This window comes from Seriola dumerili, unplaced genomic scaffold (assembly GCF_002260705.1).
Source record: "Seriola dumerili isolate Sdu_G_001 unplaced genomic scaffold, Sdu_1.0 BDQW01000291.1, whole genome shotgun sequence".
NCBI lineage: Eukaryota > Metazoa > Chordata > Actinopteri > Carangiformes > Carangidae > Seriola > Seriola dumerili.
In genome coordinates this window covers 1649509-1666579 of record NW_019174546.1, presented here as the reverse complement: position 1 = coordinate 1666579, position 17071 = coordinate 1649509, and the positions used below count along the sequence as shown (strand labels likewise).

General features: G+C 42.5%; 1 protein-coding gene across 1 annotated transcript in view; it reads left to right on the top strand.

The window, feature by feature from the left end:
• Nucleotides 1-17071, top strand: part of ptprm (protein tyrosine phosphatase, receptor type M) — a 127680-nt gene that overhangs the window by 70341 nt on the left and 40268 nt on the right. The window contains exons 12-18 of the mRNA XM_022758228.1: nt 656-929; nt 3103-3139; nt 3948-4022; nt 5608-5743; nt 5796-5798; nt 7185-7214; nt 16395-16552. Of these exons, the coding sequence (XP_022613949.1) occupies nt 656-929; nt 3103-3139; nt 3948-4022; nt 5608-5743; nt 5796-5798; nt 7185-7214; nt 16395-16552 (713 nt within the window). The remainder of the gene's footprint in view (nt 1-655; nt 930-3102; nt 3140-3947; nt 4023-5607; nt 5744-5795; nt 5799-7184; nt 7215-16394; nt 16553-17071) is intronic.

Sequence of the window (17071 nt, the reverse complement as noted above, 5' to 3'; positions counted from 1 at the left end):
TTAACCTTTTCAGTTGTTGAATAATGAAAAAGCAAATAACGTCAGGCCCTGTCCTGCGTCCCTTGAGTTCATCCTGTTCACTTAGATTTCAAAAATGAATTTTTAATTTGTTAATTAAAGAAAGATAAGTTGTTTGTGAGCACAGGTACATTAACGTGAGTCCACTTCATCGAGTGACGTTTCAAAGCGTTTTTACGAACACACTTTATCGTTTTATCAACAAGGTCATGCGATGCTGTTGGTAAAGGTTTCAGTCACTGACACTTCCTGTAGCTGCTTGTCCCCATGTGTAACGCTGCTTAAGCCAATCAATTGCAGCTTGTTTTCTAACTTGTACTCACCAAAAGAAATCTGAGAAAGGTTTCAAAATGTCTTACGTATATGAGAGGACATGCACGTGATCATGTATTATATTTTAGTGGCTGGATTTAAAACCTTTAACAACTTCTATCCCACATCTAAATAAAGAAGTTTCTTGAGCCTCGTTGTATTCTGAGATTTTGGAGCTTTGAGCACATGCATTTCAGTGCCTGTCACAACGAAGCCATTTTTACACTTGGTAATGCAAAGTGGCGAAACGGAGACTTTGCCAGGATTGGCAGCGGCGTTCTACGAGTGGAGTCTGTTAACTCTGTTTGTGTCCCTTGGTTTGCAGTGCGTACCAGGTGGTGGTGGAGGAGGAACGTCCACGCAGAGCACGAGGCACAGCAGAAATCCTGCGCTGCTACCCAGTTCCCATCCACTTCCAGAACGCCACGCTCCTAAACTCGCAGTACTACTTTACTGCTCAGTTCCCCGCCGGCGGCATCCACTCGCCCCAGCCCTTCACTGTGGGGGACAACAAGACCTACAACGGCTATTGGAACGCCCCTCTGCTGCCCCAGAAGAGCTACAGCATCTATTACCAGGCTGTCAGCACAGCCAACGGGGTGGGTGTTTCTCAAGTTTTTTATTTTTCTCCATATCATTTGAGTTAGTTGCACTTCATCATGGCTCCAAATGAGAAATTGTTGAAATTCTGCTAACTGTGTGTTCGCTTTAGAAAGTAACAAAGTACATTTATCAAATCAAATGTTGAGGTTCTTTTCCTTTTCTTTAGTGTGTTAACTTTATACTAGTTCTCCACTATAATTCAAAGGGACATATTACGCTTTATTCTACTTGTACTGTCGAACAAATGTAGTGGAGTAACTACATGTATTTGACTTACTGTAACATCGTCTTTTGAAAATGTTGAAATTATGGTTTAATGAGAGTGAAAGGCTGACTGAAGGAGTTGTTGACAAAGTGACTGAGTGCAGAACTGACTCTACACAGTAACTGAGCACAGAGGCAGACACATGCACGCAGCAGCACGATTGCATGTGGCCTCTGGTGGATGTGTCAGTACTCTGTTGGGCTGGTGCGCCGACACCACTGTCTGCACTCTTAATAGGCTCCAGCAGGGTCAAGCTTGGAATGCGCAGCTCTGTGCAGTGACATGCTCTTTCCCTCCATTACCGTGGCCCCCGTTCCTCCTGCCTTTTCCAATGGAGCTTTATGCCAAATGCCAGACGAGCCTTTGATCAACGGCATTTAAGGGAGGCAGTCGCCCCAGCGGCAGTTAAGTGTGGGAGGCAGGCAACAACAACAGGGTTACCAATCGTGCAGGTCGCAGCCCCTGTCATCGAGTGGCACTTGGCCGGGGCCCTCCCTCCGCAGATCCGCGGCCGACAGCTCAGCGGCCGCTTCAAGAGCCCCACCGATTGTGGTCCTGAATGAGAATCACCGTAAACAGCCTCCTTGAGAAACACCAGCACGTCCTTAAGGAGGCAACAGAAATAACGTGAGGCAGGGCCGAATGCAATTAGCGAGTTTGCTCTTGAGAGTAAAGCACTGGCGGTCTGAAACTTTCCGGGGCGAGTGGGTGAGTGGTATGAATTGTGTTGATAATACTCTTCCTTGAACAAACAAAATGAAAGAGTCCCTTGTTGACACAGCAGAAAGCTCCGTCTCAGCGATAGAGACATTTCTCACGTCATTTTTTGTATTCGGTGTTTTGATTTACAGTGGCCAAATGCACTCTCTTTCATTAAGCCATCACTGTCAGTGGATAAAACTGCAAGCTTTAATTAATGTCTAATGATGTTGGAGTGCTTTGTTTGGGCCTCTTAAACAAAATTAGCACTTAGAGAAGGTGAGTGCCATCCATACCTCGTTTTTTTTTTTTTTTTTTTTTTTTATCCCTTTATTACAAATCAAAATCTAATATGACTTCTTGTAATGCCGCCTTTAACAAAAGGGCCATCTGACAGCTTAAAAGCTGCGGTAATGGCAACGCACATGCACCCAGGATCGCATGAATGTGGATGTTTTTTTCTCCTCCCTCCTTCTCTTCATTATGCCCCTCATGGTCTCTAAATGCTGTCTCTCCCGTGTGTGCTCATTGCTCGTTGGACAGCTTGGCTGGGTCAACACACAGGGACACAGCACTCATGTCTTTTGTGTTGTATTACTCATTGCCTCCCTGTTCCTGTCTGTGTCCTTTTTCCTGTTCACTAGACCATTGTTGACAAGAAACTTCTCTGACAACAGCGAGAGGCGTGTGTGTGTTTGTGTGTGTGTTTGTGTGTTTGTGTGTGTGTGTGTGTGTTTTTTTTTTCTCATGTTGTTGAAGGCTGTTGTCAGAGCTGAAACTCCATTACATATTCAGAAAGGCTCCCTGACGTGTCATTTTGGAGCCCCGCATGCTGGGCTGGTGTCGCTTGTCACAGGGCTCTGGTTTCTCCACAGTGGCTGACCACCTTGAGCCGCAGGCTGCCGACAGATCGCTGTTGGCTGACAAATCAGCAGCTCAGCACCACTAATCTGTGCTATGGGCCCTCTCGCCTAACTGCGTTTTGTGTCACAGTCATTGAGCTCAACAGATGATAGGGGACAGCATGGAGCTGGTCGAGCTGTTTTTGTTGTAACCACGGGTTCTTGGATAGGTGTTGTTGCCGCCGTAAGTGCGCCTTTGTGTGCGTCTCACGTCTGTGCATGTGTGTTATAATGATCTCTGATCCTCTTCCTTTTCTTTCCTCCTCTTCCCCCTTTCCTCCTTTGATTTATCTGTTTGCGCAGGAGACCAAGATCGACTGTGTTCGAGTCGCCACCAAAGGTAGGACCGCATCAGATTGTGTGAATGGGGACGTTTCTAACACGACTCGCATTTGATTTCTGAGAACTAACAAAATGAACATGTTTGAAATCCATATATACTGACAACCCACATGTTAGCCTCACTCCTCTTTAAATAACACAGTAGAAACAGGTTTGGGCTCAGTGTAGTTGTCTTAAAAGACAAGAGTGCGTGATATGCTCTTCACGTGAATCTGGTCAATAGATTGATCAAGAACATGTGTTTTTCCATGACTGGGAGGCAGCTTGTGCGCCCACCCAGGTCTGTAGGTACTTAGCTATGCTGCCTGTGCATCCTGCTCCACATATTAGGGGTGATGAAGTCTAAGCACCATTGATCGGGGAGCAGAATTGATAAGGCCAGAGGGAGCCCTAGTCACACTCTGTTCTGAGCCGTGGGAGGTCCTGTCACACGCCCCAACAATCTCGTATATTGTGGAGTTTGCATGCAGCTCCACTATGGATTTCTTGCGGAGTTCCAGATATCTCCGTCTACATGGCTCAATAGGCTGAAGTCAAATAGCATATACTAGAAGTGGAGGGATCATAGGATCAATTCATCACCTGGGGGGGGGGGGGGGGGGGTCATTTTTATGCACTACATTAAGCTCACGGACATACAAACTTGTGTGTGACTTGACGGAAGAAATGCTGTCTAATTCTGTAACGGTTGTCTTTCTCTGCCTCAGTGTTGCATGATGGTGCCGTTTTCAGCTTCAGTGTGGCCTCTCTCTCTCTCTCTCTCTCTCTCTCTTGCATGCCATCCTGGATCCACTGACTATACTCAGCCGCCATACTCGTGACTCAGCTCACAACCCCGTACATCCGCATCGCCCCAGCAGCCGGCGACAACCAACTAACAGGTCAGACCCGTAGCATCCTGCACATTCTCTGACCATCTCCGTTGTTCTGTCCACAACCTGGTGTTTAATGTGGCGGCCATACTGACGATTCCCTCGAGAGGGAAAACAAACAAGTGGAATATTGCATGTGTGTGATTGTTTTGTTTTTTTGTTTTTTTTTTTTTGTTTGTTTATTGTCTTGCTATTTGCATAAAGTCAGTGAGATTAAATCAAAGACTTGCATCCGTTGTCTTCCGCCTTCATCTTCTCAGCATTACTGGACATGAAAGACCTGTTTGAGGTGCAATTGCCATTTGATGTGTCAATGTTGGAGATTTCTGACAGGAGTTAATCCCCTTTCATGAATATTTCTCATTATTTCTGGGAGATTAAGTGGTTGGTAGCTGCAGTTGTGACAACTGTAAACACACAAAAGGATGCTGAAGTACTCACCGTGAAGATCTGGAGAATTTTCAGCAGCGTAGCATCTAACAATCAAAATTCGGCTTCCACTTGTTGTGTGTGAAAAGTTTTCTCAGGCTTGAATGGAAGAATATTGAACGCAACAGCTCTCGACACTTAAATGGAGATGTGTCTCTGACAGCATTTCGGTAAGATTAGCCTGTAACAGTATATTGGGGGGAAAAAAAATCAACTCCATCAGTCCAGACGTGATTGTTAATGTGTCACCAGTCGTGAAATCCTCCACCGCTCTGCCTTTAAAAAACGATATGTAAATAAAGGCATGGCCGTTGATAACAGCACACCAGCACAAGAACAATATGTCACCACCACCCCGGGATGGATATTTACCTTTTTTGATAGGGAGAGAAAATGGCAACGCTGAGGAGTGAAGGAAGCCCGCTCTAACAGATTTGTCTGACATAACAATTTATCATTCTAAATTTACCCCTGGTGACAAGAAATAATGGCGTTGTTGAGGTGGACAGTTGTGATTCCGGCAACGTTGTCCTCCTCAGACTGCTTCTTATCACTTCCCAGGGAGCAGATGCTGTTAAAACAAGCTGCTCTTTTTTTTCTTTTTTTTTCTTCTTTTTTTTTCATCCTCTCCCTCTCACTTCTTTTCTCTGGTTGTTGGCTATCTCCGCCCGAGCTGATATTTAATGTTTTGGTTATTTCAGGCTTTTTTATCTTCTTGGGTATTATCTTTCCCGTCCTGCATCGTACATTTTTCTACAGCCCAGCAAACCATTTGCCCCAAACATGATTAACCAAGGGTAAAGATGGTGCGCACTTATCTCTCCCGGTGCAGCTCCATCCGCAGAGCGCTGATGGCCACTGAGGACGGAGCTAAAGGTGGAGTCTCCAGGACAATAGGGAGACTTTTACTTTCAGAAATAAACATTACTTTGAGCCAATAAATGTGTATTGATATTTTCTGGTCCACAGAATGTCACAGAATATCAGTGTATTGATTAATCAACCTCAGTCCTCCACACAGTCAAAATCAATAAGAGGAAACACTGAAAATATAGACGTCTTCTGTGCTGTTAGGTTCATGCAGAACAATAGCAAACAGTCAAACACCCTGTTCTATTAATTACACTTTCTCTGTTTGATCTATATGCATTGTGATGTTTTCCAGGAGCAGCCACTCACAAACCTGACGCGGTGGAGCCGGAAAAACAAACCGACCACACGGTGAAGATCGCGGGGGTCATCGCCGGCATCCTCCTCTTCGTCATCATCTTCTTAGGAGTCGTACTCCTCATGAAGAAAAGGTAAGCGTTTCTTTCTTACTCGCTGAAATACTGATTCACATTTGTGGAAGAGGAGGTTGAACTTGGTTGCAGAGTGCTCACAAATAAGTAGTTTCTGTTTCTGTCATTTTGTACATTCCTCCCTCAAACAGTAGTATTGTCAGCATCGTGGTAAATAATTAATTTGATTATGTTGATACGCCCCATTAAGGCTGTTTACAGCCATGAGATACAGTGTGCCATGAAAAATTAATCCCTTTCCACGGCACCCTCAAACAAATGCGCAGCGCTTCAATGACGTTGGAATGGGAATAGGAAAGAAATGTTTTTGAGGCCTGTGGTATGGGATGAGGCAGGGAGGAGATGAGAAAGAAAATATGATGAAAGACTCAAAAGAAAAGAGGATGGCCGCGTAGCTGGAGGCTAAGTTTACATTAGCCCTGGACCCCATACTGGAGAGAGGTCTTCTGTACATATCCCAGCAATCATAGGAGCTAAAGCTCAGCAAATATCAACCCCCCGTTTGTCCACACCAAGGCTTGGAATAATACAGTGTCAGATTCTGCAGAGATTTTTGTTCCTTTAATATTTCCATTGTCAAACGCTAGGACGGAAAAAAAAAAAAGAAGAAAATTCCAGTAAAAACCAGTGTGTGTTAGCTGTACTTTACTGTACTTTCTCCCACTTAATTTTAGATTGATTGTCTTGAAATGAAGAGTAAAGGTCAGTACAGTAGATGAAGAAGCAGATGTAACTGAGTGGGAAGGCTTAGTTGTGTACTAATAAGATCACCGTGTTCCGTGTTTATTTTTGACAGTAATATACGAATCTTCATTTACTACCGCAGGGCCTTGTCTGTGTAGAACAGCCATCAGTGGGTGGGTGCGAAAATCAGCACACACAAATGGAATTGTTTTCAATTAGCCTTAATCAAACCAGAGATGGAGATGACTTCATTGGTTGAATTTTGTGTAATTTATTGTTACCAACAGGGAATCGGAGTTGTGTTTAGACATTCAAACCACTCATTAAGTTTCAGCCTTGGAGGTCAGATATGGTAATTTTTATAGGTGGATAGAATTATGTGTTCGCAAAAGAAAAGTGTGTGTGTGTGTGGCGGGGGGAGGTGGTTGTTTAGCGACAATCTGGTTGCTTCTGATTTGCAATCTCATACTGCAGACTAGCTCCATATGAATTTAACTAGAGTTTTTGTATTGTACTGTATTGAGGCCCCTCCCCCCTCTCGCCCCTCCCCCCCCTCTCGCAAAGCATGACATGACTCCAAGCGATCACCTTTGCCCTCACGTTCACTAGTTTACCTCCACGTATGCCACCATATCTGATTTTGTTCATTTCTTCTCTTTTTTCAAACATTAATATATTTTTACTTTTTCTTTCCTTTTCATTCCATCCCCTCCCCCCTCCTCCACTGCTTAAATCCTACCACCACCCCACTCGGCAGAAGAACCTATCACTCCTACACTTACTACCTGTAAGTAACCACTTTGTGTAATGTTAGTGCCATGCTTCTCACCCACACGCTGTTTCCCATGCATGCAAAGAGCCATGTCATCCTCCTCCCCGGCCAGAGCTATTACAGAGGCCCAACTGTAATCTCTGCTGGGGGAACGGAGGACGCCACTCCAATGCCATCTCCACGCGATGAGCGCATCACGCTGTGTGTCACATTGGCACCACTTCTGACGAAAAGCAGACAGACGCAGCTGCACCCCCACAAAATCTAAACTGTCAAGTGAGGGAAGCACAGAAGCATGTTAGTTATTGCAGACATAATTTCTGCAAGACTTTTAAGGGGTTTGTTTATCAAATGATGAACTAAACTGCCTTAATGATTGTACGGCTGCCAAGCTCGTCTCGTGAAAGAAAAAGAAAAATCAATGCAGCAGCTACTGCATTTTTACTGAGTGTGAATTTTTCATTGGCCTCCAATGATTTCATCTCTGTTGACTTGTCAAAGTTAGATTTTTTTTGAAGTGCCTATCACAGTGTATCTATGCTTTAGTTGTGCCCTGAACCTCAATGAGGTAGTTCAAATACTTCACATGTATACACTCTGCAAATGCCCAAAAAAACAAAAAAAAATGCAGTCAATAACTCTGTAGAATTGACCACATTTATAGGATTTACGCTGAAAATTTAAAGCATGAGCTAACATGTTGACCTTACCAATTTGGCTCCATATGCATGTGATAATTTCTAGTCTTTCTCTACCCCTGCTCCATCCTCTCACTCTGTCATCAAACCACCTCAAGCTCTCTCTCTCTCTCTCTCTCTCTCTCTCTCTCTCTCTCTCTCTCAGCTTTTTCCTGCTTTTCTTCTTTTTTTTTCCGAGCATGTTTTTTGGGTTACTGCACGTCCATCCCATTGATTCTATGGTGATGGTGGAGTTGTGTCTTTAGCTGATAAGACGTTTGCATCACATACCGAACAAGCTAATGTGATCACAGACTAGCCTCCTTTCTATTTAGATGTCTCCAACATCATAAAACAATAGCCGTAGCGCTGCTTGTTTCGCTCTTAATATAACAGACGCCTTCCACATCACACCTCTGAATGGTAAAGAAGCTTATTCTGCAGCTCTGCCTTCTCCGCTGTAGCTCATAGGCTCCCTCTGTACGGTCTTTGTGACGGATGCCAACTAATCTGTCTTGAGATGACTGTGATCAGAGGAGAGAATGGAGGCTGCCTCGCATCAAAGAACATCTTAGAATACACCTGGAGATAATACTACTCTGAATACTCGGTGTGTCACTCATATTAGATCACAGCTGTCTTGAATGGAAAGCCCGATGACTTAGAGGAGTGGTGTCATCAAAGCTGTGAACACACATTGGCTGAGCTAAGCAGGAAAAGACGAGGCTGTCGGTGAAACAATCAAAATATTGTTTTTTTTTTTAATTATTACACGTCTGTCTGTGTGTGTGTGTGTGTGTGTGTGTGTGTGTGGTGTGTGTGTGTGTGTGTGTTGCTTTTTTGGCCTAATGCCAGTGTGCATGCATTTGTATCAAAGCAACTATGACAGAAATGCATTAAGATGTACTGTAGTTTTTTGTAGATGCTAAAAGCTGGCTCCAAAATAGACGGTGGGAAAGATCCCAATTTTTCTGTACACAAGTCAATACATTATTCTCCACAGGAAGTCAGGGATTTGATAGCTAATTTTATATTTTGGATGATCTATTCTTCCATTAACAGGACATTATAAGTCTTATTTGGAGACGTGTTTGCTTTGATTGACGGGGTTTCAGGTTGTATATTCCGGCTCCACACATTTGGCAGTCTGGTTTTGAGTTACAAAAGCCAGCCTCGGTAGCAACCACGTCCACGTTTCTCTAAAGTCTGATGTGTCAAAATGAATTGAGGGTTTGCTGTTACGATTTAAAAAGAAGGGAAGCAAAGGGTTGGACTGTTGTGACTCCTCTCTAAAGCTGACAAGATAACAACATAATATACAGTTGGATAAGGATGAAGGATTAATGATCCCCGTGTGGAAATGTGCCACGGCAGCAGCAAATACTAATAGATAATAAAACACACTTTGGGAATGTGAGAGTAAATAAGACCAGAGCAAAGTCGGGTTGAACAGATAGAAGAAGAAAAAGTGATTTCTCCTCAGATTTTTTTTTTTATTCTAATTTCACGGAAGTCGTAGGATTGCTGCAACAAGTCACACTGACCCCTGTACAGCCGTTGCGATGGAAACTCTACAACAGACCCATAACAATTTTCATACAAGATGCCTGTTCATTTACATATTTATGAATGGCTAGAAGGAGTAATACATTATTTCAAAAGGTAGAATTCATTTTAATGATGATTTGATTGATTCGTATTCACCTAGTCCTTGTATGGATTTCGGGCACAGTGCATGTAAAGTGTTTAATATCAGAGGCGGTATACACAATTCTTACCATCTAATTTGCACCTCTGTCATGTATTGGCAGAGTAAATGAATGAAAATGGGAGTGTAGTAATAACTTTTCGGCTAACTACATCATGATGCTGAACTCTAGGCCTGCAGCGCCAAGTAAAACCAAAAGATCTTTCTAGGAGGTCACTAAAAGGTGGTACAGCTGTGCATCAAGAGGAAGCCCCATTCAATAATAAAAAAAAATCCCCCCTTCTGACAATCTTCTCCTTACATCTGTCTCTAGTGTGGGGAGAGCTAAGGGAAGCACATGATAGCTAATTTACAAGTACTCTTTCACCTTGAAGTTTTAAGTCAGAAACTGGAAAATTGTTGCATCTCGCCATGGCTGTTTGGTCCTCTTCCCGCTTCTGTTACTGCTTTCTAGGTGTCTAAGCTCAGCTCACAAGCAGATATAACTAATATGCTGCATATATACAAAGTTTATATTGTCAAATTAATTATAGACCGCAAGCGAAGAAGCTCTCCTCTGGAGCGCTCTCTGAAGTGCTCATCTGCAGTTCTGATGACAGCCTCGTTGTCGACCATGAGATTACAACACCGCTATGATTGATGAACCCTATTAATGCTCTCATGCATTCATCAAAGTCTTTTAAAGGCATGAGAACATCCTGCAGTCGCCAAAATATGCACTTTAGGTATATTGCCAGAGGTGGCTGCGGGGGTTAGCACGCCACACAACATCAGTCAGAGCGCTCATTAGGGATGCGGTTACATGTGTGATCAAATATATGACCGCTCTTTAATCAGGTGGCTGCACCGGCCGCTGTGCCTGCTGCTGCTGGGGACAAGAGGGAGATCAATTGGCACAGGGCAAGGGTTGCGATTGGGTCTTTGTTCCCGTGGGAGTTGGATTCATCCATCAAGCAGCGGGCATGTTAAGTAGAAACACACTTAGCGTATCGCTTTCTGACTGATTTGTCAGGCTCGCCAAGTAATCCCCAAACCTCAGGTATGTGATGTGAATGACTAGATTCCTTCTGTAAAAGTAACCCAACCCATAGCCTACTTATTTTTTATCATGTAACATAATAAATGAATCTCTCAGTGAAAATCCTATAAACATTAAAAGTAAAAAGTTTCCACAGTACAGCTAAAGGCAATTTTTAATTTAACTAGAAACAAACACCACTTTGAAATATTTGGGGTACACTAATTACGCTATAAGATATGTAGAAAAATTTGGTTTTACCTTAGCTACTGTGCTAATAGTAGCTGCAACAAGAAAACCGTGTTGTCCTTCACCACTGGTTCTCATGAGTCCATGTTCAGTGCAACTGGCAACTAAATCAATCATTTATCTTTTCCTTGTATCAAACCAGCACTGGTCTTTTACAAAGGACCAATAGCTTTTTCTTAGCTACAGCTACATGAGAACTGCACTGCAATTTAATTTGAATGCATATTTTATTTATTAATTTCTTCATTTGAGGTTGCATTATTAATATTTTTATATCAATGATGGATTAAATTACTGTGTCTCCTCAGTTCTACAGAGCTTTTTAGCAGGTTTACGCTGATTGTTTTGGTTTTAATGCCACACAGCTTTAAAGTCCTGGCTCACAAATTAGCTGTTTTCATATATATAAAAGCTTTAAAAGAGGCCTGGGAGTTAAATGTCCATCGGAGGCCTCCTGATTGCTGTTTAAGCATAACATAGCAGACGGGGTGTGAAATGAAATGATAAAAATTTGAATACGTGTTCGCAAGAACTGTCTATTGATGAATTCAGTCTATAAATATTGTCATGCTTGATGTTTCTGCCGGAGGTTTTATTGTATCAGCTCATAAAAAAACAAATCCCTCCAACACTATTCAGGAGTGACATGTTCCATTTCCGTGTGGCAGGTGGTCACTTACATCGTAAATCCCTTAAGGTATGAGGAGTGCATACATTTTACAGAGTGGCCCGAAAGGTAAACGCATCTGCATGCTGATAGTGTCTCTGCAGCGTTACATCAGTAAGAGAAACTGAAAAGAGAGAGACTGAATAGAATCGGCCACTGTTAGTATTTTTAATTAACGTTTAATATCTAAATAACTTCCTCTATTGTTGAAAAAGGAAACACACACACAGACAGACAGAAATATAAATCACCATCACTATTCTTTAGAAATCTTACTTTTCATAATCAGCTCTATTGCACTCAGTGTCAGAATGGGAGGCCTACTAAATGTACCATGTATAACACAATGTGCTCAGGGCAAACACCTTGATTAAACCTTACAAGCCGAACATGCAGCAAGAATCACATTAATTGGTACAAGCCTTGCAGATTTTTGCACCTACGAGCCCTGCATGTTGATGAGGAAGGGGAAAGAGGAAGAGCAGCTCGAGCAGGGCGGAGGGATGTCATGCACGGAATAATGAAGTTTGAATAGATACATTTAAAAATTATGTTTGGCTCAATTCACAGTTGCAGTCATCAGTTACTTACTGTAACTGCATGTAATGTGTTTTTTCGGTATGTTTTGTGAAAATGAAAACCTCACATGAAAAATCAAGGAATAATATACACTGTACAGGTATATGTGTTTAAATACACAGTGTTAAACTAGAGTTAAATATATAAATCAATCAATAAATACATTACCTTAACTTTAACTAACCTAACTATTTTTTAGTAATAAGGCGCCCAGAGAGCAAAAATAGATTCACTCATGTTCTTCTTGATTTGATTTGATTCTTCTTACACTGTCAGAATAAGAGTTTTAGAGGCATTACAGCCAAAAAAATGGTACTTATAGATTACTACAATACATAATCAGTGTTACTTTGAAATAAATGAAACACCCCACAATGTGCTTCTACATATATTTCATATGTATTTCATACATTAAATTTAATGCAAGTAATTTTTTTTTGCATTTTTATGCCTTTATTTGACAGTGAAAGGGGAGACAGACAGGAAATGTGGGGAGAGAGAGTATGGGAGTGCAGTAAGTGGTCTGGTCCTGCCTGAAGTCGAACCGGGGACCTACTGCTCAGAGCATTTTACCCCCTTGGGGAATGTGCCCTAACCACTCAGCCGGCCCGGTGTTGAAATTTTTTAATTGTTTTTCTTCTAAGTTGAACTTCTTCAGAACTAATACTCAAGGCTCCTCATGTTGCTGCTGTTCTTTTGGGTTTTTTTTTTTTTTTGAGGAACCAAAAAACGAGAGGAGTTATGAGGGACAATCTTCATTTTTTTCAAGGCACTGTTTTACCAAATCAATGAAGCAATCAAGTTAGCAGATAAACAGTATTGTACATCACTGAATGGAGGCTGCAATGAGAAATAGTTTTACAGTTTTTCTGTTGTTTTGGCTTGTAAAGTAAGTATACAGATGAGGGCTGAACTGACAACCTTGTGGAGGAATGTGTTATAAGATGGAGACAAGTTTGAAATGAGGCCGAGTGCAAACAACTACTGAAATGCCCCCACTGGGTTAATCAAAGACGCTTCTGTTGCCCCTCCCAGCTGGGTGTCAGTCATCTAACGTGCACACACACCGCAGATGTGTGTGGATCCTCTAATGAAGCCTCCTTTGTCCCAGTGTCACAAGGTTTAGGCTGCTCCGGTGCTGAAATGAGGCCCACCATGCTGAGCTTGAGGTTTTGAAGTTCTTGTTTTAGAAGCTGCAGCAGCGTCACCTCCCACAGAACAGACATTCTGGCAAACACGCTCAGACACACAATCTGAGCAGCTTCCTTTTTGTTGTAGCAGAACTCATGGAGTTGGGAGCTCTGCTCACTTAGATCCCAGATATGCCAGGCCTGTCATGTACTGAACTGCAGACAAAATCTCTAATGAGAGTTGCCTGTTATAGATACCTGGCATGTTAGCTCAGTCTTTACTTCAGACATCTCTGCCATCTGTCTGTCTCGCCCCCTTAATATGCACGTTCAGTGCTGTTCAGAGAAATTTGTGATTTTATTGTGGGGCATGCCTGCGAGCAATCAGAACGACAAATTTTTTGTTGGGATTTTTCCATGTGCAGTGTTACGCTAACTATCAAGGGATATGATAAATGGTCACATTCATCACCACGCACAAACACTCTACTGTACACTTCCTTGTACTATCTCTCAGCACATCAGATCCTGTAATATAGTCATCTATCATTAAATTTTCCCGTCTTACAAATGAGGAGAGAATAGCATGCCAATTAATCTTCATCTAACACCCACCGTGCCTAGCAAACATCCCAGTATTGCTGGTGCTTTCCTCATTTTGGCACTGGTCTCTGTGCAGCCTCGTTTATCTCCGGCGCTCCGACTTCAGCTGTTACACAGGCCAGGAAAGCGGAAATCCAAGTCTCAGCAGATGCAGAAATAAGACCAGTGATACAGTAGTAAAAACAGGAATATAGTGATTCTAAACAGTCTTCCCCATGAGTTCACACAGCGCCGAATCATTGCCTGGGGTACGTAGAGCTCCCCGTCCCCCTCCCTTCTTTACTCCTTCTTATTACAATATGAAGCTATAATGGAAAAAAAAAAGAGACAAGATTCCCATTTTGTTCCCGACTCTAATTGCAGATTAAAGACAAAAAGTGGGTCCGGCAGATGAAAATGTCACTACTTTGTCACTTTCCTTTCTGAAGAACGGCTCCACTATTAGCCTCACGTCGCGGCCTTCAGAGCAAATGACTGTTTGAAGGCAGCAGGGGCCTGTTGCCATATGGCACAAGACAGCGACAGAATTGAATAAACAGAGGAGATTTGCGAAAACAAAGCAGCAGGAGTGCATCATTAGACAGCAGTTGTCCGTGAGAGAGACTGCAATTCAAATAGGCAGAGGGGTCACACGGAGAGTAACAAAGTGCGAGGATCAGTGTGAGGGCTGCCATAGTTAATTTTTACACCGCTTGCTCCCCCTCCAGCTACAGAGCAGCGGCAGCCATCAGATACAGCTATAGCTACAGTATGTTCCCGCTCAAGCTGTTTGCCATTTTTCTGTGGCGCAACCTCTGTGGAAGTATAGGAGGGTTAACTCCTCAGAGTGATAATGTGATGCATTATGTATCGCCATAGGGAAATTCTCTTGTGTAAGTGACTCCTTCCTCTACGAGATCAGAGGTGAGGGTTAGCGTCAGAGCGGCACACCTTCAGGGATTCAGGGCCTTACTTAGGACACTTGAGCAAAGTTAGTTGAAGAAGGAGAGTTTTAAAATGTCATTTGGTGTACATTCATTTAAAATGTAGCAGTAGGACAAAAACGTCAGTGCAGGTAATGCCTTCTTTAGTTTGCTGCTCAGTGATTCTCACTGTCCAGCCGTTTTTAAGCAAGTTGATAGAATCAAGACAAAATTGTGTCACAGAAATGTGGCACAATGCGCACACAAAATACAGAAGGCCTCTGGCCCATGAAAACAAAAAGACAATAATACATATACAACTGCGTCTCGGCAAGTAGTAATAATAAAGTAAGAAAGTTCTTGTTATTATGTACAATCTACAGCCATGCTAGCAGCTCTTTGAGACTGTAGAGGGCAATGCTTTGAGATAACTGCTAACATTAGCATGCTAACATGCTCACAATGACAATGCTTAACATACCGATGTTTAGCAAGTGTTATTTTTAGCATATTCACCATCTTCTTTTAGGGTGTTAGCATGATAAAATTTGGTAACTGTTTTTAATTTAATTTTTGTAAGTATTTGGTTAACATCAAATCAATCAATCAGTCAAACAATTGGACAAAGTACATTTTTGACCTGAAGAAAGGTCAGGGAATCACCAAAGTCATTGGAATTCATCCTTTGAGGACTATAAACGTCTGTACAAAATCACATTGCTTATGTATTTTAGTCAGGACCAAAGCAGCGGACTGTCTGACCAACCAAGTAATCAGTGGACATTGTTTGTATGAAAAGTGCTATAGAAATAAAGTCTGATTGATTGATGGAGCCGTGTCACAAGTGTGACTGGAAACCAACATATGACACTTGAAGATGACACAAAAACACACAACATCAATGAAAGGATTCTTTATAACAGGCTGTTTGAGAGCCTGAGGTCACAACAATAAATGCTCAAGACCCTTAGTTCTGCATTTTGACCAGGGGACAGACAACAAGCCCTGGTCACAAGATCTTAAAGAGTAAGGAGTTAATAGTTCATATAAGTACGTGGGGGCTTTTGAAGGGTCAGTGATTAGTGGATTCTCGCATCTGAGTCTGTGTTTCATCATGAGTCAGTGAAATAGGACGAGGACTGGTGAAATGTGAGCTGCTTTTACATAAGAATCAGTCTTCTGACAGTGTCTGTATGCGTGTACATCTGAATTTGTGCATGTGTATGTGTGTGTGTGTCTGTGTGTTTACTCCATACACAATGCCTTAATGGTGTTTGATTAGGAACAGATTGCTTGTAGGCTCCAGCACATCAACTCCAAGTAGGTCAATAAAAGCAGGTTGACTGTTTCAGTTCACCGTTCATAACTCTAATTCTTCCAGCCCCCCAAATACTATAAGCTAATTTTAAATCATCAGGGCCTCCTGATGTATTTGGGTTAGGGTGTCACACCTTTCCACATTCTCAAGGATTTATATTTTGCTGCTTCGAAAAGCATCTGGAGCCTAATAAACCCTAATGTGACCACAACCAGGGGCACATTAGCTCAGCCATCTCATTACATCTATGAGTCATCGCTGCCAGTATCATATCAGATCAATTCAAGCGCAGTCGTTGTTGGTTTTTGTCTGATTGTTTGTTTTTATGTCTTCCCCCTGTGAAGGAAATTGGCTAAGAAGCGTAAGGAGACACTGAACAGCACCCGCCAGGAAATGACAGTGATGGTCAACTCCATGGACAAGAGCTACACAGAGCAGGGCACCAACTGTGACGAGGCACTCTCCTTCATGGACACGCACAACCACACGCTGAACACCCGCAGCGAGTGTGCGCTCACACTCAATGGCCGCAGCGAGTGTACCCTCACGCTTAACGGCCGAGGTAAGACGGGTCAGCATCAGCCTACCTGCCTTCTTGCAGTCACACACGCCGAGCAGGCTGGAAGCAATTTATTTGGTTTGGTCAGGTGAGAAAGAAATCAAACTTGGCTGCACAGGATGTATTCACACTGGGGCAAGCTGAAAATGTGAATCTTGGTCTTCTTCCAAGTCAACTGTGGAGTCAGGAACATTTTCAGGATTAAAATAAACCTCAATCTTGGTTTTAAATTTTCAACATTTGAACACACGTGTCATGGAATCATAATTGTTTTGACTTTCCCCTGCACAAAATCTTCAATTTTGCAGAACAATGGGAGTCAAAAACTTTATTGCCATGATAAAGGTGTTTTCTTTTTTTTTTTTATCACTTACCACAACTAGTTGCATAAATTAGTTTTGAAAATGGATTTTTAATGAAGAACTGTCTTCGTATCCCTTTGTTTTTCTGTTTTTGCCTTGT